At 36.6% G+C, this 25,690-nt stretch overlaps 1 protein-coding gene across 1 annotated transcript in view; it reads right to left on the reverse strand.

Moving 5' to 3' along the window:
* Window positions 1–24,867, reverse strand: part of LOC127967721 (cadherin-4-like) — a 188,889-nt gene extending 164,022 nt beyond the window's left edge. The window contains exons 1-2 of the mRNA XM_052568361.1: window positions 24,641–24,867; window positions 22,209–22,320 (exon numbers count right to left, since the gene is read on the reverse strand). Coding sequence (XP_052424321.1) covers window positions 22,209–22,320; window positions 24,641–24,706 — 178 coding nt within the window. The 5' untranslated portion in view covers window positions 24,707–24,867. The remainder of the gene's footprint in view (window positions 1–22,208; window positions 22,321–24,640) is intronic.
* Between the last annotated feature and the right edge of the window lie 823 nt (window positions 24,868–25,690).

Below are 25,690 nucleotides of genomic sequence, written 5' to 3' on the forward strand. Positions count from 1 at the left end.
TACAATTGTATGGAAGCACATGATTTCTTCTGAGGGACACGTGTTCTTTAATATTTATGAATGCCCTGGGTTCTGGGGACTTGACATATTTTTTTCCTCCACAGTCTATGCAGCAGTAGCACCTGAAGGCCTTGCTATTTTTCTATAGCTATTTTCCACATGGGGAGCTGTAACCTGAAATAGCTGGCCATTGAAAACATGAAGTTCAGATATGATTGGTCACCCAGCTGTCCAAACCAGCACTGATTTAAATGAGCATGAACAAAGAGTTATCAAACTAGACACTGATGGATCAAATGGTTTAACTGGCCAAAACACTGCTTCTATTCAGTTTGTTCACTCACTGTTAAATAGGATTTAGCTGCTGACTTAAAAAAAGACAATGCTTGTTTTACATGATTATGTTAATGTTGGCACGTGAACATATAATGCATCTATTTAATTCTATTTAAAGTCTGGATGTGCATATTTAAATGGGATAGTTTTAACATTAGACAACAACTTGGTCTTTCTAAGCATATGTTTAATTTTGCAAGTGTGCCAGTCCATATTCTCCCACAGTTGTGTATGTGTGTGTAGTACAGCCCCTTTAGCCTCCTTGAAGCTAATACAAGCCAAGTGAACCGATCTAAGATCCATCACGAGAGGACAGTGTGATAAATAGCTCTGTCAGGCCAGGCCGCCATGGCCTTGACTTGCGGAGCGAAAACATCACACCTCACTCTGCACCTCAAAACCCCTCCACGTTTTTCCTAATCATTTTCTCCACGTAGAAAACCTTTTGGCAACAATGCATTTGAGCGGTGAAAGGACTCATTTGTGACATGAGTTTGTTTCATCAGCTGATCATTTTGTTCTGGGTTTTTAGAATTCTATTTTAAATATTTTACAGCACACACACTAAAAACCATGGCAAAATGTTAGCAAAGAAACATCTCCTCATTAAGAGAGACATTAAGAGTCTTCCGCATTAGCCCTAAAAGCACTTCACAGAGTAATTGTCTCTAAAGAAATGGGTGTATTTAAACCCTGATGTTCCTTTTGTTGACCGAACATTTTGCCAAATGAACCAAATGCGACATTGCCGAAAGCATATAGTGGCAGTAGCTAATGAAATCTCATAGAGTTTTAATGAAGGTATTTAAATAAACTAAGCTTCATCACATACAGGCTGTGAAATTATAGATAATTTTGTATGTCAGGCACGTCTCTGGCCCTTGCTTGGCCGTTTTTTTGTGGCTGGACATTTGGACACTGTGTAGCTTTGCATGTTCAACATTTAATAATAGGTCTATGGCATTTGTAAAGTACTGCACATGAACAGAAACTCTAGCAGGGGACACAAAGGTTTGACGATCGATAAATGTGGATGTAAATATAAACAGCAAGCTAAACATAGAGAGACAAAGAGACAGTCACCCAGAGGCAAAAAAATGGCACCCTTCATTTTTCATCATCTTCGGCACTGTACTAAATATGACTCAAGACCCCATGACATCAAAGCTGAAGTTTTGTGGCTTTTATACAATCTCTGTTAGTTTCAAGGTCATCTGTATACTAGGGTACTCCTAAAAATGCCAAAAATAACATTTAGCAGATTGCACATTTAAAATTTACTGTCTTTCCTGTACAAATTATACTGCTGCCTCTCTCTACTACCGCATATCTCTGACTAGCAATAGCAAGTGGTCCATAATACCTAGAGACAGTTATCTGTTAGCATAGCCATTCATCTTAAAAGGCAGTGTCTTGGCTGGTCCTGCCCCAACTTCCTGTCTCAACAGAAAATATATCAAAATAGCCTTTGTCAAGCTGTTTAATGTGGTCGGTGAAGGGTGACTTGCATAATCTCCCCCTGCATATCACTCAATTACAACTAAATAGACCACTTTCGCTATGAACCAGAGGAATTCATAAGTCAATTTGTCCCTCAATGTATGATGGGTCGTGCATATAAACTGGTCTGAGACATTTGGCAGATTTGCTTATTATGACAGAGTATCCAAAAAACCTTTTGAGTCACACTGTGTAAAATAAATTAACAAAAAAAAAAAAAAAAAGATTTATCTGTCAGGTAAATGTCTATGGTCAGTTGGGTCAATCAGTTACCATAAGTCTTTGATGCTCAACAAGACTGCATTAATTTGATCCGAAATAGTATAAAAACAGTATTATTGTGTAATATTATTATTATTGCTATTTTCCTATATTTTGCAATGTAATTTATCCCTGTGCTGGCATAGCTGAAAGTTGAAAGCTGGATTTTCAGCAGTCACGATAACTTAAAAAAATTTCTAACATTTGTGTGTGTGTGTGTTTAGGATTCTTTGATAAATAAAAAGTCCAAATGAAAAGCAAATCTTTTGTAACATTATAAATGACTGTCAATTTAATGCATCATCGTTTAATTTATTTCATTTAAAAAAAACTTACCAAGTCTTTTGAATTGATAATATAATATAATATAATATAATATAATATAATATAATATAATATAATATAATATAATATAATAAAGAAAGCAGAGTCTGAATCTTAACTACTGTTTTGTGATTTAAAGTAAAAGAGAATTTACTAAAAAAAGGCAAAACAGAAATACTAATAAAACAATCATTAACAAAACTGCATGCTAGTGCGAACAAACAAACAGGAACATTAACACAGAATCCTCAGACTTTATTAGACTACTGTCTGAACTAATAAATCAAATAAACAGAACAAAACTAGGGCTTGAGATGAGGCTCATAAATAACAAATCAGTGTTTCGCTTGGTTGCATGTTCATGCAATCGAAATACGTTTTGGCATGGAGGCGTTCAAACATGAGCCACCCCAAAAGACACTGTAATCACAATAACAAAAGACACATTATATTAAATTCCATTCTTGCCCTCCACCACAGTCCCCAACTGTGAGCACTTTTGGTTCACAATATCAAAAAAGCTCTGATAATATTTGACAGCTATGGTAAACAACATAAGCATGAGCATGTGGGTGTAGCAACACATTTTTTAATAGCATCTTATATGGATTTAATGTGCAAAATAAGCTTTCTATATCTTAGAATATATGTCTAAATACCTTAAAAGACTTAATATTATGGGACCTGTTTAATTAGCTAATCACCCCTAAAGGGTTGTAGATCCACACTAAACACCAGCTAAATAGGTTAGAGTGAATCCTAGGACTTGTTATCGGGTTGGACAGATGGATTCTGACACCTGTAATCCCTGTTTCTGTTTGAAAAGCACGACTGGCCTCCCAGGGCCCAGCTTCTTTCTGCACTCTTCTGTCAGCTGTCACTGAGGCAGAGACCCCTCGGGCCATCAACATCACTGTGACAAGGGTTACTGTTGGTGACACACGAATAACTCCTGGGACCCGGGCGCTGGCTCACAGCTTTGCTTGTAAACAAAAGTCAAAGGTCAAAGGTCACTGATACTGATGCTTTAGAAGAGCGGACAAACACAGATCTACAAATAGTGGTTTGTCAATTAACCCTATAGTGTACTGTATCATATTTTTATGGAACAAGATGAAAACTATGGTGATGATCCTGTTGTACACAATCTTCTACGTGTCTTCTGTCATCTGATTGACAGCCTAAAGGGATGGGCCTAGTTCACCCAAAGATAAAGAATCTGTCAACATTTACTCAATCATATATATTTTGAAGAATGTGGGTAACCAAACAGTTGCTGGTACTCATTGACTTGCGAAGTATGAAACAGACAAAAAAATAAAAAATAAAAGACTATGGAAGTATGGAAGTCAATAGAGACCAGAAACTGTTTGGTTTTGTTGACCTGTTTATTTCTGTAAATGTAAGAGTAACCTTCATACATTTCTCATTTGCTATTTTATGATCAAAACTCTGTACCATATTATGTAGGGCAATAGAGTAATGACTGAGACATCAAACTCCTGATGTATCATATTTAATGCATTTCAACAAGTGACCACATACATTTTATGTAATAGTCTGCTATAGTTTTATGAAATGTGTCTGATAATATACTTTGTCTTAAGGTTCAATAAACTGTCCGTATATTATAAGTCACTTTGAAACATTCACTACACATCACATCCAACTGTGTGTTATATCGCTGTTCTCCATCATTTGATAAGTAACAGCTGCCATGATCAAAAGAAAATGCACACAAACATCCTTGTTGAATAAAATTCTGTTTACAGACTGCTTTCTGTAGGCGGTAACCGCGCAAAAGTAATTGCGGAGTTTTTGCAAACAAGGCATAGTCTTTAACAAGCCTTATTTACATAGAAACAAGTCTTGTTTGTGCATTTAGTGGCTGATTAAATTGTACTGCTAGTGATTAGTGTATGTGATGTATTTTTTTTGCTGAAATACCACATTTGTTTAGTGAATTCACCCTCAAAGTTCATACAAATTGCTAACGGAAACGATAACAGATCTTTTAACTGTAATATACTGAGAAATTGTGCAGCAAACTATGTTCAATTCCACTTGAACAACTTTGTTTCATCAGCATAAACCACAAATCCAGATGGCAGAAAATCCCATTTTCAGTCAGAAAGGTGCCAACAAGAATGAAAAGATGGCAGCTGGGAACAACCACACCAGCAGCCACATCTCACGTTAGTAATTAGAGAAAAAACAATTATTCTCTCTCACACAAAGACACGAGACAGCTGCATAATCCCGAGGGCACCCACTATGGTGCTCTTTAAATAGGTGATTTGCTCATGATTCTTGAGTCAACATCCATGTCTATGCATAGTTAAGCATGTTACATGACTGCCAAGGGGGTGTAAAGAAATATGGCATTGTGGGTAACCAAGCAACATTTGATCTGATGTCAACAGTGCTGGGCAAGCTATTCCAAATATTCAGCAAGTTGAGCCACTAAGTATTCTACAGATAAAAACTTGGAGCTACCCAGTCATTAAAAGCTACATAAAATATATGCTGTGTCCGAAAGCTCTACAATGCTGCCTTCGTAGGCAGCATTCCAGGACAGGAAGGTATCAAGGCACGTCCAAATCCAAATTCCAAATCCCGAGGTATCTTCTTCTGATCGAGTTTTGAAGGCAGCATGTATCCTTCGCTGCCTTTGATATCGCACATCTTATGCGTTACATTCCGTGACTGTTGAGCTAAAATAATAAAGATGCCGTCTGAAAGTTAAACTGTATTTTAAACACTTTCTGATTGACTGTTTGCATTCAAATCATTATATTAATTAAATATTAGTTTAGTTATCACCAAATTTGTAGATCATTAAACCGTTATGCTGCCTCAGAAGCCTGTCAGAAATCAGTTTCATGAGGTGCCTTCGTGCAAAGATTCAAGATTCAAGATTTAAAAAACGCTACCTGCAAAGTTAATGCCTCATACGGAAGTGCAGCAGCAAGTCAGCCACCTAGGCTTACGGACGCAGCCATTGCAAAAAATAAAATATTAAAAACAGTCAGCTTTGATCTAATCAATGTTTAAACATTGCTAAAAAAAGCACAGCAGAACAAAACTATTGCCAGCTGCTATATACAGTGATAACTAGCTACAACCTCGTTTACACCGTTAGCCCAAATCCATTTTTTTTTGCATATCTGGATGGAATCTGATTTGAATAAATGACTGTCCACACAGTGTACATAAGCGCGACATTTGTGTGTCCATAAGCGCTCTTTTGTTTCACATCTGGTTCAAAAAGGTGCATATACTAGCAGTATATTATCTTTTTCTGTTCGACTTGCAGTTCGGAACAACAAAAGCGTGTTTTTGTAAAGAAATTAATTATGTTGTTGTGGCGAGTGAGGCGGGGCCAAGAGGCGTGGGAACGAGGAGTGAGGCCAGGTGTAGTGATTGGAGGTGAGCTACACCTGCGCCCCACCGCCGGTCTCGAGTCCCACGTAGAAGATGGAAGGATATAAAACTGGAGCGACTATAGTGAAGGACGAGAAAGGACCAGGCCTGGGCCATATTTTATATCCTTTCATCAAAAAAATTGTTCTGAAAATGTCATTTGTATGAGTTTTTATCATTATAGCTGTAGTGTGGACTTTATATGGTCAAAGAAAAAAACGTCTCGGATCATTTAATTTCGGTCATACTACGATATAGAACGTGCTGTTTATAATACATCATACTTTCACCTAAACTAAATAATTAACCTGTTAACTGTCACCCGTCCACCCTGTGGGACACCTACCTTTACTTCACTATATTACAATTAAATCTAATCTAATCTTGACAAACTATATATCGTTGGAAAGGTCTAAGACTCCCAAATATATATTTTATCAATGTTTTTTGTTAAAAATTATGTAGGAAAAGTAATAGATTAATTTATGACTAAAATCTACATTATAACAGGAATTTTGACCTTTGTTAAAAAAAACTTCTTTGTTGACTTTTTCTCTATCACATTTTAGAAATCATCAGAAGTTATATATCAACTGAAAACTTAAAATCTCAAAATTCATCCTTTAACACTCATTTTAAAATCAGACTTTGCATTACAATGTAAATGGTACATCAATATCATGTTACAAAATATTTTCATTCATGAATAATAAAAATTTAAGTTTGGATCGTGCACTACAAAGTCAATGTTCAAAAATATGAGTGACAGTTAAGGGGTTAAAAACAAGTTTAATTAAATAGGTAAATCTTCAATTTCTTTACTAAAATACACTGTATACATGCCAATTCTGTTCATTTTTTTCGGCAAGTTTTTTTTTTTTGCTGCTCGCGCTTGCTGTGTGAAACCAGCCTTAGTGTTTTGATATTCTTTTGGATTGCAAATGTAGCTCCAGTACAAGCTGCACATGTAGAGCTTAATAAAGAGCTTCTTCGTCTTCACCAAATCATAAGATGCATTTGCAGATTTCGTTTCATCTGACTGTAAGTAAATATCCAGCTCATCCAGCACTCATTTTGCTCACTGCATTGTGTAATATCCTGTTACTGTTGTAAGAACAGAGACTGTATTTCAGATGAAACATTACACATGCTGCTCAAATGATACAGACTGAATCACAAACCCATGGGCCATTTTGCTGACCTGTTCAACCTGTTTAAACTGCCTTAAATGAGTGCTTCATTCACAAATTAATCTAGAAATGTCAACACTACCCTGTTACCTCATCAATATATTGGTGCTACTTCACTAATGTGAAACTAACAGCTTCACAGTCTGTGACAAAACACTGGATGTCAAATCATCTCAGTATTCTCAAGAATATACATGCACTTTTCTTCTAGAACTATAGATTACATGCTATACGTTGTGATAAATATAAAGATATATTGCATTTAAAACAAGTAGTTCAATAAACAAAGTTAATATTGAATACCATTTTGGTACTATATTTCCAGTTATGAACATATTGCAGTGTGCTGTGTTTCAGAATAAATCTGTGTCTTTAAACTAATGAAATGATTCAGTGATTCAATGACAATGTAACTGAATGAATCGGCATTTTCGAACAAACTGGCTGAAAGAAACCGGTTTCATTCCTGAATGACCTAGTTAAAATACTGATTAATTAATCACTAATAAGTTATTGACACCTACTGGCATGATGATGTAACCTGCAGAAAAAAAATAAATAAATAAATAAAAATCACAGAAAAATGTTCCACTTCATTTATAAAAAGAGAGATGTGTGGGATTGGTTAAGAAAGTGTGAATTGGATCTAAAATCCTGCAAAAAGGTAACAGAAGAAATACAAAAAGCCAGAGGCCACAGGATCAGGAAGTAACTCGTAGCCTTTTGATCTCACCAGTGATGGTGCTTCCTTCAATGTCATTATACTTTTGATATGAAATCACCTTCTAAGCTCAGTTACAATGAATGGATTTCTTTGAATGGATGTCTGCATGTATGTTTTGTGTTTTTGTGCACTTTTCCATCCACTGACTATGTGTGTGTTTGTGTATTTTCTAAGCCGTGCATCTTCAAAGCAATAAAGTGAACCTTCAGTTTTGTAACTCTGTGGGGGTCGGCTGGGAAAATCCTGGTATTTTCCTGATGTTTGGAGAGAATATACAGTAGAAGATTGCTGCTGCTACTGTTGTCAGACCTAAACACAATGATATCACAGAATGCGGCCATTTAATTCACAGCAGTTTCTAGGATCTGGGTTTGCATGTGTGTATGCTTACACATGTCTGAACATCTGTGCATCTTTATGCAATGTGTTGAGTTTGTATATGTGCCTATGGAGGGGCTTTTTTAAACAGGTGCATCTTAAAATAAATATTTTGGGTTCAGTACAAATTAAGCCCAATCAACACGAGCATTGTCTACGTAATTACTACAAGTCGTAAAAGTCTGTGTCATCCCATCTTTTCTTCTTAAAAAAAAAAATGTCTTACAGTGAAAAGGAATGGTACCAATCTATTAAAAAAATATGTTAGCATGATTTTAGTGAGGATAAAATCGCTTTTGTTTTATTTGCTCAGATAATAAGTTAAATAAAGTTTTAACTACAAATGAATGTACACAACCATTTTAAAGTTTGGGTTCAGTGAACTATTTTTAAAATAACTTATTCTAATCAATGCTGCATTTGTTTAATAAAAAAAAATATCAAATTTTTTTTAATCATTATTATATGCTAATTTGGTGCTCAAGACACATTTTTTGCTGTTATTAATGTTGAAAAAGAGTTGTGCTGTTCAATATTTTTTGGAACTTTGATACGTTTTTCCAGAATTCTTTAATAAATTCTTTAATTAATAATTATCTTCACTTCACTCTCAATCAAATGAATGAATCCTTGCTTACTATATATATATATATATATATATATATATATATATATATATATATATATATATATATATATATATATATATATATATAAAATACACAAAGAGATACAAACTACACCACACCAGCAACTGTGGTCTCCTGGATCCAGCAGTACACCCAAAACCACAGGCATTTTATTTAATGACACTATTAATGTTAATGATGTGGTAGAACTTCAAAAGACACGAAAATCCTTAAACTGTCAGAGGCACGGCCTAGCAACACATTTCTGTGTCTGCTAGCCTGTCTATTTAATCAAAGGAAAAAATAAATGAATTAATAAAATGTTAAAAGAAAATTCCTGTGGATTGTGCAGAATTCAAAAAGCGATGTCTGTATTTTCTGAATGTGAATTAACACTACACATCACAGCATTGCTGAAATAATAACACACTTGCTGTATATGACCATGGTGATAATTAGTTTTTTTACAGCTCCAATTTCATTTACAGTGCCAAGCACACCTACAAAATCAAAACTCAATGATAAGAACATTACCCATTCCAGCACTCAATGCTTACCAAGTGACCTTAAATGCATTCAGGACAGGACATCCATTTACCTTTTATCAATAGTTTTTTTTTTGACAAATTATTTAAAACCATTCAGAAGCATGTTTCTTACTCTTTTGTCAGCTCTTAGTATAGACTTGAAGTTTTTAATTAAACCCCTCTTATTGCAGTTATATGTAACCAGCAACACAAAATGTTACAGGGGAATTTAAAATCCAGACTATACGAGCATAAGTGCAGCGATGACTCAGTGAGTGAAGCAGAAATGGATTTATTTGTGCTCTTTAGTGAATTATCACATCTAGCACAATGGCCATTGGACATTATGGACTTTTCATTCACATTCAGGTCTCATACCTCACCTCCAAATTATCTGTTGTAAACAGCATTCATGATTTGAATAAATAAATAAACCAAATATCAGCTGAGGGTCTGGTAATGTTTGTTTTTTTTTCATATAAAACTGCTGCATTTGGAGATAATGAATATTGTACACACTTGCAGAATTCAAAATTAAGCCACTGGTTGCCAGGGATGAAATTTGAATAGTCCTTTTGCAAACATAATTTTTACCCACCAATGGCCAAGCTCTTTATCAGCGCAAAAGTGCTGAAGCCTGTGCCACCATAGGTCTTTTTAGTTACAGACCACAACAGTTCAGTGAACATGAAGAGCTTGTTGCAGGCCTGTGGAAAATTTATACAAAGCCTGAAGAGGACAATTTAGAGTCCGAGGACTTGCCCAAGATATTTTCTGATAACCATATTTGCATTTCTGGCTGACGTCCTGGGAACTTCAGCAAGCTTTGGTAACTTAGGAAGACACAGACCTTGAATCCTCGATTCCCATCTCCCCTTTTTCTGCTTCTGCAGTCTCAACTGGCTTCGCCTCCTCTCGAAATGCATTTCCTTGTCCTTGTTTTTACTTTTCAAATAGGATTGTGTTTGTACGAATGCATGTAAGAACGTATAAATAAAACAAAAAAGATTCTTTAGAAGAGCCGATCAATGCTGTAAGTGAGTGACCATGTTGAACTGGCAGCACAGTGGAAATTTATATTGATTTTTCCTCGCCTTACTCCAGTCCCCAAAGCAACTCCAGGATTCTAGAAACGTCTACAAGTTCGAGCTGATATTCATAATTTACAAGAGATGCCTCCCCGTTATGGACAATATAAACGACTTAATAACAAAAGAAATCAATGAAAGGATGGACGCAGATACTGTATGGATAGTTCAGTCTGTTCCAGACTGTCAGTGTAGACAATGGCTTTCAAAAAACAGAGGCTTTTTTTTTTGGGATTTATATTCTAAAGTCCACAATATTTCTATTAATATCATTCTCCTACTGCCATTTCACTGGCCTGAAAATCTTATCTCGTAATTGTTCAGAACTTGCGTGCATCAAAGAAAACTTCAAGGAATAGTTCAAGGAATGTAACTTCATGCCATTACATACCCATATTACTTTTATATTTTCTATGGCTCACAAATAGAGCTTTGTAAAAGGATATTATGGACCCTATCATACTCCCGGCACAATGCGGCGCAAGTGTTTTTGCTAGTTTCAGCCCTACGCAGTTCTCATTGTCCCGTCCTGCACCATGTTGTTTAAATATCAATGCATTTGCGCCCATTCGTGCGCCCATGGGCGTGCTGGTCTAAAAAAGAGGTGTGTTCAGGCGCATTGTTGGCACATTGCTTTTTGAGGAACTGAAAATAGACTGCGCTAAAGATCAACTCAAACCTGGTCTTAAATCTAGTGCAATACTTTTTCTTTGTTATTTAAAGAGCGCGTTAATAATATGTGCCTATAGGAGGGTGCACAACAGACATAAACTTTGCTTATTACACAGAGAGGGATGCCCAGCAGCGCACAAACATTTAAAAAAAAAGAAAAATTACATTCTGCATATAAACAGCAAACCCGCCATGGCACAAGCAAAACTGGCTTTAAAAAGGGGATGGGAGATGACTGGTTTATTGCACGTTACACCAAAAAAAAAACACCTATTACTTATTAAAAGAATAGAAACAACCCGCTTAGAACATGCTCCCGAGCGTGACGACCATTTTCCCATCTTTAAACTAGCAAAAGTGGATTCGGACGTGTCCCGAGTGTGCTTAGTTCGTTAAAATAGGGCCCTATGTATAAGCATAATAAATGCGAATGAGGCTCAAAAGTCTTTCTTTATGCTCAAAAACAGTCTACAAATGCCATATACTGTAGATGGAGACATTTTTCAGTGAATAATTGCTTAACTTGGGTATTGTCAGTTTTGTTGTTATTAACTACAACTAAAATGATTAAGATTAGTTTTTCTTTATTTAAATGAAGCTGAAATAAAATATAAATATTAGATGAAAAAGTAATTTAGAAATTTAAACTTAAAGGTTTATTGAAGGTATGTTGACTTGGAAACTATAAAGCACTAAGGGGCATATTTACTAAACAGTGCAAATTAGTGCACATTTCCATGAATTCTGTGTGTGATTTACTAACAATGCGTACATTAAAGAACACAGGCGCAGCCAAATCATTTCCATAATGACCAGTGCAATCTACCAAGTGCAGCGCAAATTACTGCCTGCTTTTTGGGGGGCATTAAATAAGCATGCAACTACCAGTAATTTGTCTCCTCCCACAAGTTTTGCGTCTGAAAGGGAAACTCCTACAAATAGCATCGAGCACAAAAATAACTGTGTCCATACCTTTTCAGCATGAATTCTTCACTGCATGTCTTTAGTAAATCCTGAAAGTACTATTTTAACGCCAAAAAGACGGTTTTCGCTGGCGCAAGCTGCAGTAAATCTGTCCTTAAAACTAAAATTGAGCTACCAATAAGTAAAAAAAATAAATAAAAAATACTAAACCTTCAATTAAATATGTAAACTAATAACATAAAAATAAAAGCTACGTAAATGTTGGAGCAAATAGCTTCATTATAGTCATTTTAGACTTTGAGAGACCCTTTTTACCAAATGTAAAAGACCAGCCAATACCTTAAAAAGCCACGAAAAGAAAGTAATATATATATATATATATATATAAGACCGCATTTAATTTCTGTATGAACCGTCTCTTTCAACAGAACATCATATTTGTGATGTCATCTACAATAATACAAGGTTTCATAAAGATTAGGAAAACAGAGCTGAGAGATACACCAAGACTAATCCTCTCTTCCAAACACCTAAGTTTCCTCTCTTCTCTCTCTGTCCCTCTCTCTTCCAACTCCTTAATGAGTCAAGAGATTGACAGCTGGATTACTGGGCCAGTCTGTAATCCTTTAATTTCTCCATTTAACATAATAACTCACTGAATGGAGGGATGCTTCCACTTCCTGTGGCCCTTGTCAATCAAGTCAAAATGCTGCAAACACTGAATGTAACCCCAAAGACACAATCAAATGACAAAATGTCAGACTGGAGAAGAGGCTGCGTGCATGTGTTTGTGTGTGCGATTCAAATTCAAGATGTCAGCCAAATATTCTCAGCAACACCTTTTTTCTGTTTTTCCCTTTGTATTTCTCTCTCCTTGTGAGTCCTCCATTTATTTAAGCAAACAGACTAAATGCATGTCCGACAGTCCCTGACCACAGCCCTCTCAACAGAATCTCTTTAAGACAGCCCGAGGACTTGAAGTGAAGCTGTCTGCAAGCCTCAAAAAGGAAAAGAGAGAGAGGTGCATAGATAAGGATAAACTAAGGCTGCATCTTATGAATACAATTAGCATTTCTCACCTCTTTCTTCACATGCTCCCTTCTTCATCCCCCCCAGCCCTTCTGCGATCTCCAACAGCGGAAAAAGGCTCTACACCTCACCTCTTTCCTATTACTTTCTTCAACTCGGTTTAGATTGATGCCAAACCTCGAGACTCTCTGGGCTGAATCATGTTCGCTTTCCCGGTGGCGCTTTAGTATTTGCTCCTTAAAATAAACCCACCATGTCAAAGGAAGAAGTAATTAAAACAGAACCTAAGGGCACAATGAGAATTAAAGACCCGCTAGGTCAGAGTCATGAAACTCGTTATGGCCTGCTGAGAACACATGCATATATGTATGTATATAGAAAAAGTGAGAGAGTTTGTTTAACATGTAGTAAAAAAAAAATACAATTAAAATGAAATATAAAACTATATATATATATATATATATATATATATATATATATATATATATATATATATATATATATATATATATATATATATATATATATACACACACGTTTGTGTCAAATGTTTTCAATGAATCTAAGCGAATGAGTCTGAAAAATTTGATCACAAGTAAGCTGTTTCCTTATATTTACTTCAAACCATTATTTGACAGTCTTATCACAGAAAAGTTTTATAGATAGAAGTTACAGTTTTGGATTGAAGTGTCCTCATGTAATTCATATTTTTCACCCTGATATACAACAAACTAAAATTTCTATTAAAAAAAGAAGTATTCACTTCAGTCTTGCTAATAATGAATAAATCCACATCATTTTTCTTTCAAAAGCAGTGTGCTCAAGGCCTTCTGGCAGAATCACAGCCCACTTCTGCCACCTAGATCTCAGGTTAACGACCTTAAGAACCAAAGCATCTGAATACGTTAGATCAGAATATAACTCTAAGTGACGGGGCCAATGCAAATGAGAAATGGCTTGCTGGCTAATAGTATACATGCAGCCAGCAGTGAAAAGTCTGCCTTTAAGATGAAAATCCAGTCTGATTTATATTCAAATAGACAGTGAACCATGGTTTCATAAGAAAACTTAATTAAGAACTGCTAGGTGAGTTTTAGAAAGACAGCATGAGATAGAGAGAGGGATGGGAAGGGAAATAAAGATCCAAGGAAATCAAGATTTCTTTCTTTAATATAGACTGGTATGTTGTGGAACACTAGCTGGAAATGCTAGGGGAAAATAAATTAGTCATGACACAAACCAAGTCTGTGCATATGGTACACTCTTGAATGCTTGGTCCACTTGAGCCAAGTAGCAGACCTCACTGGTTTGTTCAATAACAGCATATAATGCAAGAAAATGTAATCTTTGAGAACAGCAAAAATCATGTTATCTTCAACTGTGTAAAATGTAAACATCCTTGAGCATTGCAAAACCGATAAATAGAACATTTTTGTTTAATTTGATCATGCTGTATACGATGAAATCAAAAGCTTGACGTTTTGAAAGCTGTTATTTCACAATATGTGACCATGAGATGGAAACAGTATGATGAAAGAGAAAACTGTTCGGAAGTTGAAAAAATTATTTTCAATTATAAAATCATTAAAAACAACTATTCATATTTGCCCCATTAATATCATACAACACAATACAATACAGTTTTATTTATATAGCACTGTAGTTTTATTTATATTTTGAAAACAACCTAAGGTGACCAAAGTGCTTTACAACAGTATGCAAACAATGACCAATTTAAGACACAGAAAAAATAAAAGAAATAATAATAATAATAATACAACGATATTAGCGTCCACACAAGCAAATGATATCATCTGTTTACTCTGAGCACACACACGTCTGCTGCTTTAAATTCCCAGCCCGTTACAGCAGGATGGATTCTGATTGGCTATCAATAATTTTATCGTTCATCAGCTGGAAAAATTTGTTCTGAAAGTGTTTCCAGGATATTGTTTCTCTGTGCCTTTATCGTTATAGTTGTGGTGTGGGCTATTCTTTCATATTGAGAACAATTTTTAGAACTACATCGTTATCTTTATCGTTATCATCCTTAAGACTGTAACAGATCAGTTTAGTACTGTGGGGACTGATTGTGAAGAGATTTAAAAACAAATATTAAAATGTTAAAATAGATGATATACATGATAGCCAATAAAGTGTGATTAAAACCGGTGTAATAGTCTCATGTATGCACTTCCCAGTAAGAAGCCGAACTGCTGTATTCATAAACGTATTAATAATTTTCAAAAACATTAATATAAAATACAAAAAATTATTATTATTATTATTATTACTAATTTTACTATTTTGAATTTAATCCAGTTTATCCAATCATAATTCAGTCAAAATTTTCCGTTTGATAAATTCTTAACCTTGTTGTGTTTGTGACTGCAAAGCTACGCACGGGGCTCAAGCAGAACCATCCTAATGAGCTTTTGTCAGTGTCTGTATCCATGAGAGGTTCCAAAGCACGGTGTAAGTATGGAGAGCAATGTGTTTGCTAGATAATGAGGTAAACTTTAAGACACGAGTGGAAAGCTGAGAGAGAGCCCGGGAGTCCAAGTGCCAAGCGTCTACATCTCACAGGTGGAGTCCTAGTTCTGGTTTATTGTAAAACTGCCTTAAGATGTCTGTGCATTTGGATTTAATGGATGTCCTTGTGGAAGAGGCATATTTTTAAAGTGAAAGGACATCTGAAGTGGGGTCTTACTATATTTTATTGATGATAAAATGTGGCATAAACGTAGAATGTCTAAGGAATCCAAGAAGGCACTATATTTTGTGGCACTGCAAATGCCACAAATCTGCAAGAGAAGTCAAATGACTCTGACTATGCATAAGCACTAGTAATTAAGATGATTAATGGCCGCCTCTGAACTAACAGCAAAGGCGACTGACTTCCATTTCCCACCAGCACTGTGTCGGATATTAAAGGGTTATGGACAGAAGTTCATCGCTCATGTTCTCTTGAACACATTGTAGCAGCATCCTTTCAGACCACCATTTAGGGGCAAATGCAACTCAAAACAGATTGTTCTTTTGTGTGCGAGTGTCTACCTGTCCTCCCCTCATCTCCAGCTCTCTGTCTTTGGCTTCAAAGTGCCTGATCCTGCTCTTAGGCGAGATGATGGTTTACACTACAATGTGCAATCAGTGGAATATCCGTTTTCATGGTTTATCTCTCCCAGGTGGGGTCCTGCTCTGAAAAAAGCCCATTCTCAAATGCTTCATTCGTCTTCATGGACAATATACTCTCATAAACATTTTGTATGTTGTATATGAATCCTTATTTTTCTTCTTGTAAATCTATACTGATCTGATTGCACTGTATGCAGATTACTGTCAAAAGCTTTGATATATATATATGTATGTATAAAGAAAAAGTGAGAGAATTTGTTTGACATGTAGTAAAAAAAAAAATTACAATTAAAATGAAATATAAAACAATATGTATATTAGGGATGGGCGTTTTCCGCAAATATCACATTCGAATATTTGAGCTCACAAAAAACGAATATTCGTTTATTTAAATTAAGTTTAATGAGACAGGCGTTATTTTTCAGCAACATTATTGTTTCCGTCATTTTGAACAAGCTTGAACATTACACATCGTGTTTTGTAGCTGAAAACATTAACAATGAGTGCAAACAAACAAAAGCACAGATTAAAAGCAAAAAAAAAAAGTGGAAAAAAAAAAGTGAACAAAGAAAAAAACGTAAAGCAGCCTGCAGCAATTAGGCTATTGTAGAATGTAGCCTACACTTAACTTTTAAACTTCTAAACTGTCAGCAAATCTTTTTTGCTTTTTTTCTATTGTTTATGTTCTTGTTAAGAAATACAGACATGTAAACATGTTCAGGGGAAAGTCGGCTCCTTAGTCTGTTAACAATAAGGCCGGCCGTGGAGAAAACGCGCTCTGACGGCACAGACGTTGGCGGGACTCACAAATGATGGTGTGAGACTTAAGTTTTGTGAAGCGCTTCGTGTTTTCGTTTCACCACTGAATGGGATCTTCATCTGGTGGAATACATGGCTCCAGCAAGAACTGTTCCCACTCGTCTCGGCTGGACTCTGTAATCATTGCTGGAGAACTGGCTCAGCCTTTTCCAATGAGTGGGCATTGCATCCTCTTCATTGTTGGTGACGCACCACTCGCATCAAGGAAAATGTTCTGATAATGTTCAAAAAAGTTTTTTTTCTTACTTCTCTCGTTATCATCGAGAAACCTGAGATGTTTGTGCCGAGGGTCTAGGGCAGACGCGAGAAGAGGAGTTTTCACTGCATTCTCCAAGTGAGCGGTGTTTATTCACTGCTTGAGAGATGCCGCAACAATGTTCTTGAACTCGGTCACTTTTTGTGATTCTCCACAGCATATTTGAAGTACTGTGGAAGACCGCAGTGCTTAGGGGCAGTACACATATCGCGTATTTTGCACGCTCAAGTTTGTTATTTCCAATGTAGGCGCGCGGTATGCACGCTCCGCTCATAATGGAAGCGACATGGTCGCGATGGGCACGCGATGGGCGGTGCGACGAGCCCGTTTTTTCCAGGAGCGTCTGCACCACATCAAGTTAAAAACATCTAAACTTTTCAGAATGCCGCAAGTGCACCGCAGGTCATGTGACAAGAACTAAACATTCAGCTGCATCCTTTCCCTTAACAATGTTGAAAGCTCAGCTAAGATGAAGGAACAGCTGATCATAGCTATATATGGATTGCCATTTTGAAATTAATTTAGTAGCAGAGCTACTGAAAGCGATTTTTTTTTGCTGCAGATCCATTTATCCTTTGCTGAAATTTCTGCATCTTCATGGAGAGGACGCTTCAGGAGCGCTTCTGCCCGAGCGCTTTGGAGAAGGAGAAAGGGGCGCGCCTAGCGTTTTCCATGCGTTTTTAGGCGCGATATGTGAATGGCGCCTTATTCATTCATTAATTATTTTTTGCTTGCATACATCTTCAAATATACCGTGGAGAATCACAGAAAGTGACCGAATTAAGTTTTGTGAACTTTTTTTTTTTGCGAAATTCGAATATCATTTTTATTTATCGAATAATTAGAGCAGAGCGAGTATTCGAATGTTCGACTATCCGTGCACACCCCTAATGTATATATATATATATATATATATATATATATATATATATATATATATATATATATATATATATATATAAACTGAAATTATAGTTCTGTTTGGAAAAGATGCATTAAGTTGAGAAAATTAAGAACTTTTTATTCATAAAAAATGCTGAAATCACAGTTTACACAAAACATTTATTTTAAATTTTTATAATTTTTCAAAATATTGCTGTTTAAATGTATTTTTGATATATTAAAAAAACAGCTGTTTGAATAGTAGTGTACATCAACATCAATTTTAACAATATAATCGCATGAGCTAAAGCGCACAGCGCAGATGCACTTAAGGCGTTTCAGAATCCACTTTTGCTAGTATAACGACAGGAAAAACAGTCTGCGCTCCCGGCGTTGGTCTATTTCACAGTCTATTTTCAGTTCCTCAAAATAGCAACCCCCAACAATGCTTCTGAAAACACCTTTTTTTTACACCAGCACGCCCACGAGTGCACAAATGGCGTTATTGCATTTGCTATTTAATTAAATAACGCGATGCAGGATGGGAAAATGAGAACTGCGTCAGGCTGAAACTAGCAAAAACACTTGCGCCAGGTGTATGATAGGGTTCTTAAAGTCTAAGACCACTCAAACAAAGGTTTACATTTTAAAAATTTTAAATAATTTAAAATTGATTTTGTTTTGTTTAAAAAAAATGTAAGCTAGGCATTGCTATAAATTAACAAAAAATATAAAGATATGGAGAAATATAAATAAATTTGTTACAGTTTGTGTCAACCTTTGTCAAAAATTAATACAAATACAACAGTTGGTTCATGTTAGCTTATGTTAGCTAACAGTTAGTTCATGTTAGTTAAATAATAAATACAGATACAGCAGTTCATGTTAGCTCACGTCCAATAAATAATATATACAGATACAACTTTTGATTTAAATAATGTATTAATGAAGCACTTACAAATATTTCTCACTATATGTTCATGTTAGCTGATGTTAACAAATAGAACCTTATTTAAGTGTTAACATGACAGCCACATGTCCACTGGCTCATGACCTGTGACATTTGCACACACGGGTCAAATTTGCAAATATCTTTATATATTTCTTGTTTTATAGAATGTATATAACACTCCTTTGTTCCTTTAAATTGTTCCAGAGTGGTCTCAAACGTTTGGACCCCACCGTACACGTCAACACAGCAAGGCCGTTTATGCATGGGTTTATACGTCTATAAATGTTTGCATTAACGCCTGAAGACATGACGTAACACAATAAAACCTCATAAAATATCATTTTCTCCTGAGCCAGACTGCCTACCGCAATAACGAGCCGTGCTAAATGATCGCATCATCAGTCAACGTTACACACAGTTCAAAACTTCCCATTTACAATCCAATCATGTAAAACACAAATGCTTACCATACCTATTTACCGTGGCCATGCGGGTGCCTTTCATATGCTCCTGAGGCCAGCTGAATATGTGACAACCCTGGCATTTATATTTTGTCAGCATAAATGATGAATTTTTTTCACATGCTGAGTGAAGATGAATCACGTCTAGCGAGGCAGAGCGCCTGAAGGGACTCACGCTGTCTGTTTTTACTGTGTAAAGATATTAGAAACGTTGGATGGTTGAATTATAACCACTCCGGTCGACTTCATTCAAGGGCCGTGTCTTTAATAGGCTCATTATCCATAGAAGTACAATAAAAGTGATCAAGAGGATTAGAGCATAATAGGTATAAATGCACCGCTGTTGTCATCATACCCAAACTTTGCGATAATTAAAAGCCTGGCATGAGCAATCACCTTTGTATATGAATAAAAAATAAACACAACAAGCTAGCGTTGTAATTAAATGGAATCAGCAAATTGCATCGCAAGCAGCTGCGAGACCAGCGGACAGCTGGCAGACACCCCGACTGCTCTGGCCATGAAAGAGTAGTCATATCTGATTCTGTTTGGATGGCCAGCCTTTAGAGACCAATGCTAAGCAGTACCTAGAGAACTGAGATGAATCGCTCACTCTCACCCCAGCGCAGTCATATTAAACAGTTATGGAAGCAACTCAAGCAGAACTTTCTACTCTCAGTTCCTCAGCCAAGTTCAACTCTCAGACCACACCGCGCTCCTGAGAATTCCAACCTCTGCATTAGCATTCTCGAGGTGTCAGGCCAATGTTTACAATCACGGCTAAACTGACGCTGAATTTTCTCGACTTGATGCTCGCTGGCCCTACTCACCCATAACTCTCCCCTTTGACGGTTCTGGGTTACACAAGACTGTTATCATTAATGTCCCTGCGAGGCGACCCCACTCCCCGATTACTACAGTTCCTCTGAACACATCACCCTTCCCCCAGGCTGGTGACTGTACATTAATCACTCTCTATAAGGGCTCATACTGCAGCCTGACGATATACACCCGAGTGCCAAGTTGTGCTGGGGTAAGCATGTTTTTAAAATGAAGAGTGCACTATTGGATATTGAAGGAAAGGTGGCTGGTGGATATTGTGGGCACAGGCTCAAGAGTGGATCCCAACAAAATGCTCATATCTAAATCCGCGAGTAAACAGAATGATTGACTCATGCGCGAGCACTTGGACACGCACGCCAACACTTCACCGACTTGCTGTGTGTAACAAGCACATCTGACATGTCAATGACTGACAATGTTCCCTCAACACCTCCACAGGCTGGAATCAAAACAAACAGATCTTAGATGTACTGCAAACTAGGAACATTTCTAAAAGTATTTAGAATAAAATATGAATGATAAAATGATGCGCGCAATTACTGCAAAGATTTGATTTTGTGTTCCCGCATCAGCGCAGAAGTTGCTGCCGGAATGAGAACAACAAATAAATCTCCCTCTGCACATCCACGTTTATGTCAATAAAACCATTGATTACTCTGATAACAGTTATACTCAATCAAAGTTTGAATTCGGTGGGGAAACAAACAGGTAATTCATTGAATCAATGTGCCATTTTCTAGTATGATTTGTTTCTGCAAGTCCAATTTTCCCCCCGACATCTTTTCTCCTACTGTAACAGCATAACAAATTCCATAGATAAAGCATATCCCTGCATAACGCGCGGACACACACAAACACTCACACAGAATAAAAGGACGGCTGAAATCTTGCTGAAAAGATGTGGGAAAGAATAAAGGAACTGTATTACACACAGGACATGGGGGGGGGGGGGCGAAAGGGGAGCAAAACCTTATAACTCAAAGCGGCAAAAACACCCACCGGGAGCAGAACAGAAGATTTAAATGAGGCTTCTGTAGCCAGCCGGGCCACTGAACTATCCATTAAATTCAGATTATGGGTTTCTTTCCTTTTTATATTTATTTATGTTTTTAATCAACCAGCAAGGGTTTGTCTGAAAGTTGAAAACTACAGCTGAATAATATGCATATTGATGATGATCAGTAGGAGACACTGGCTTTGTGCATTTTATGAATGTAGACCTGTGCCAACTGTAGCTCTCAACGATTAGGAACGCGTATACGCTTTCGACATCCACCACGAAGGAAGCGTAGATTCTGGCACAGTGTGGATGTGTTTCCTTAAATGCATCACCTGACGTTTTGCAGACCTTGAAAATTGCATTTGAAAGGCATTGTGTGTTTTAAACGTGTTCTAATTGCATTACTGGTCCTGTGTGTACTATCAACATTCAGCACGCTGGCATATCTGCATCGCCGCTCTTCCTTTCTAAACCGTTTATCTGTGCTTGTTATTCCACACTGTGCTTATTTTAAAGCCGGATGAAACTGGTTTTGGATCACTGTTAACACCTTTTGAGGAATCATACAGTAAGCACAACTAAATTACTGCATAGGTGAGAGTACCAAAGAATATTCGACAAAATCTTCTGATTACTTAGGAATTATTTTCCATAAATGTGCAATAATGAAGCTAGAATAATTTTTTGCATATTACATTTAGCCTACACATAGAGAGTGATGGAGTGAAAGTGATGCACAAGCATTTGCATTCACCCACAAACCTGTTGCTAAAGCTCCACTGAGATTAACACACACACACACACACACATTTAAACCAGCGCCGTATCGTGCAATGCACTGCAAGCTCTTACCTTTGTGAATGTTCAGGCCTTGCAGCACACCCCTGGGGACAAATACGGTGTAGAAACTCTGGGAGAAACCTGGTCTGCATGGAGCGATGGTCTGAGCGTTTCCGTGACTCCCCTGAGAAAGACAGACATTATTGTCTATGAAGACACAGGAGAGGGGAAGTGGTTAGGCAAATTGATTTGTGACCACAGGGCTGTGGTTCCTATTCAAGGTTATCGAAACGATATAAATACCTTCAGGAGGCAAACTCACAGAGCAAAGATGCAGTCGTTTTACAATTAGGAATGAATAGACAAGTTGAAATACTTAAATACCATTTTTTTTTTTTTTGGTCTTATGTACCTCCACTCAATGAACTCATTCAACAGTGTTCCTTTGAACTGGATAGCCTTTATTATTGATATTACTATTAAGTCACTTTTAATAAATTGTATTATAATGATTTTAGTCTGTCAATATCAGTAATTAATAGAATGAAATTAAATATATGGGATAAAACATATTCTTTAATGAATATCAACGCAAATGTATAAAATGTTTTTTATCTTTAATTCCTTAAAAAGATTCTGAAAGAAGACTTGAAATTAATCGTCAAAATTAGTCATTTTAATTATTAAACAATTTACAAATTTAACAGTTATATCACACTTCAATAACTGCCCTGACTGTAAACCAAATGTGTTCCAGTTAATACATATTTAATAATAAAATTATTAATAAGTCTTCTTTAATGAATTATATTATAGTCAGTCAATATCAGTAATGAATTTCAGTACAATAAAATAAAATGTAATTCATTAAAAAGAAATTCTGGATTAATCATCAGGATTAGATGTTTTGTGATTGTTATTACATTACTTTTATTTCATTTAAAAATAAAAATAAACATTCTATTTTGTAGCTCTAACAAAGCAGTATCTCAATCTTTCCAAGCACCCACTGTAACCTGCTTAAATACCCTCTGCTGTGCACATACTCCTGGTTACACATCACTACAGTCCAGTAGAGTATTTGAATATTCAATAGTTCAATGCCAATGAACAATTTCTTAATCAAAAGCAGCAAACCTCTGATTCTCTTAATTCACATTCAGAAGCCTGCATTCTTATGCCCTAATGGTGGTTTTAAAGAAAATTACAAGAACGAAAACATCAAGAGCTTCTCTAAAAATTTAACAAGAGCTAAACGAGCCTGTTTGATGATTAAAACAAACCGAGGGAGAAAAGGGGGATGCGATGGAAGACAGGAAATGCAGAATAAAGAAGGTTGTGCTGGAGTTCTGCCATGTAAATCAGTAGAGAAATTGTGCCCATTACAGTGGCATCTATTTTAGGATAGTAACCTAGAGTGTGTGTGTGTGTGTGTGTGAGCGTGTGTGTATGCATCAATGGATAGTGCTCACCACGGAGATTTAGCATAATTAGATGGTGGGTCATATTCAGGTTATGCCAGTCTCAATATGGTGGGCTTTTCTAAAAGCAATTCGTGGTTAAAGCTCAGGCCTCGGCTGTGTCTGAACCGAACGAGAGGTTGCCTTAAGGGGTCTCTACCATTCTGAAACATAGATAACTATGAACCTGAAAAATCAAGACAACAAAGAGCCGACGCACTAAGCTCTTTCATACGTCCACAGAGGAACGGTCTGTGTCAAAGCATCCCTACAGATCACATTAGTCAGAGGGCTGTGAGATGGATACTTTCTAAAGCAGCGCTGCCTCTGCCCACAACGTGAATACAGCTCTATAGCTACATTTCACCCCCAAGCTGGATACAGATTTTATTCTGAATGAGTCATCAAAGAGAATGTCAATATCTGCCACATCCAACAGAAATATGTCTTATTTCCAGAACTTGTATTTACTCAACACCCCAGCACTTTCTAGTCTTCATTTACAGCCTGGTATATGTGCGTCTTTAACTAGGCTACTATATTAATGTTTCATAATTCCACTGACCAAAGCAACCCCTTCTCTAGCATCCAACAAGTTAAATCATTCCTGACGTTCATATTAATGAATATTCCACAACATGAATATGAATATGAATACAATTAATTTGCATATTCACATATTCCTCCAGTAAGGAAAGAGCAGTGCTCACTATTTCTCGCAGACACACCACAGGCATCGCCGCATCCTCTGCAACGTGTGTTAAAAGTGCAGCTGCAAGCCACTGCAGCCTCCTGATAGACGACCAGTGTTCAGCACAAACTGATTTACTTGTTTGAATGTTATTTCAAAGAAAGAACACGGGAAAAAGCGAATGCTACAGAAGTGCTACGAAAGCAATTTTGCATTTCCAAACAGACAAAGTAAACGCTCGATGCACCACTTTTAGTGAGTAAGCGCATAAAACGCACACTGTTCCGCACGGTCTGTCTGAATTCAAGTAGTGTTACTTCAGGCGTGTTTGTAAATAAAACATTTAGTCTTACCAAAGAGGTGCCCACAACTAAGGCACACGCCACAAGAATCGCGCAGCCGGTTTTCATTTTGGCCATCAGCGGAGGAGGCAGATGTTTGCTATTCACAAACGTGGAGATAATTCCTGTGAGACGTGCTGTCGGTTGCAGGGTTCCGCCGAGCGATGCGAGAGAATATTGTCCCGGTCGGTCTTGCGCACTACTGCAGGTGGACAGGCGCTGTTCAGCTCAGCACCACGGCTCCGCTGGCGGCGTCACAACCGCTACAACTCCTCCTACCGCAGCGTACTGCTTAAAGACGCACTACAGCACGCTTGACAGTTAAACAACGCGTATTGTGTACATTCTGCATATCTACTTTAGATTAAAATAGCCTGCGGATGCAGTCAGGTGGCGAATTAATTACGAGGGGTTTTATAGGGTGGTCTGACCACCTTAAGGTTTGGGGGGTCTTAAAATGCATTTATTAAATAATTATAGCGCAAAAGTTAGATTAGGAGCTAAATAGACGCGCGGAAACATTAGCATTCGCCTGAGGAGTAACCATAGCAACAGTTCGCAGCTCGCGCGCTTTGCTTCAGGAACTAATCGGACAGCATCGGAAAAAACAAACAAATTAACAAAAAAAAATCACTTTATTATAGATTTAATTAATATTGATGTAAATATACCACAGAACCTTAGTGTTTTGTTTAAACAGTTTCGAAAATAACCACAACATTTGAAGAGTAGCCTATTTTTCTTTTGTTAAAAGTGATCAAAAGTTATTGAATTGTAACCCTGGACCACAAAACCATCATAAGAGCATTTTTATTTTATTATTTTAATTGAGAATTATCAATTAAAATATATCGTCTGAAAGCTGAATAAATAAGCTTTCAGTTTAATAAGTTCTGTTTGACCATTTACCATGTTAACAATTATTAATATTAAAAACTGTATAGAACAATAGTGAATTTAGTAAATATACTGAATTTAACTTATAATGTTAAAATGTAATTTAATGCAATTTGATGTTAATTTATTTATATTTATTTCAGTTTCATGTCAATCCTTGTTTTG

The sequence above is a fragment of the Carassius gibelio genome, chromosome B11 (assembly GCF_023724105.1).
Source record: "Carassius gibelio isolate Cgi1373 ecotype wild population from Czech Republic chromosome B11, carGib1.2-hapl.c, whole genome shotgun sequence".
Lineage (NCBI taxonomy): Eukaryota > Metazoa > Chordata > Actinopteri > Cypriniformes > Cyprinidae > Carassius > Carassius gibelio.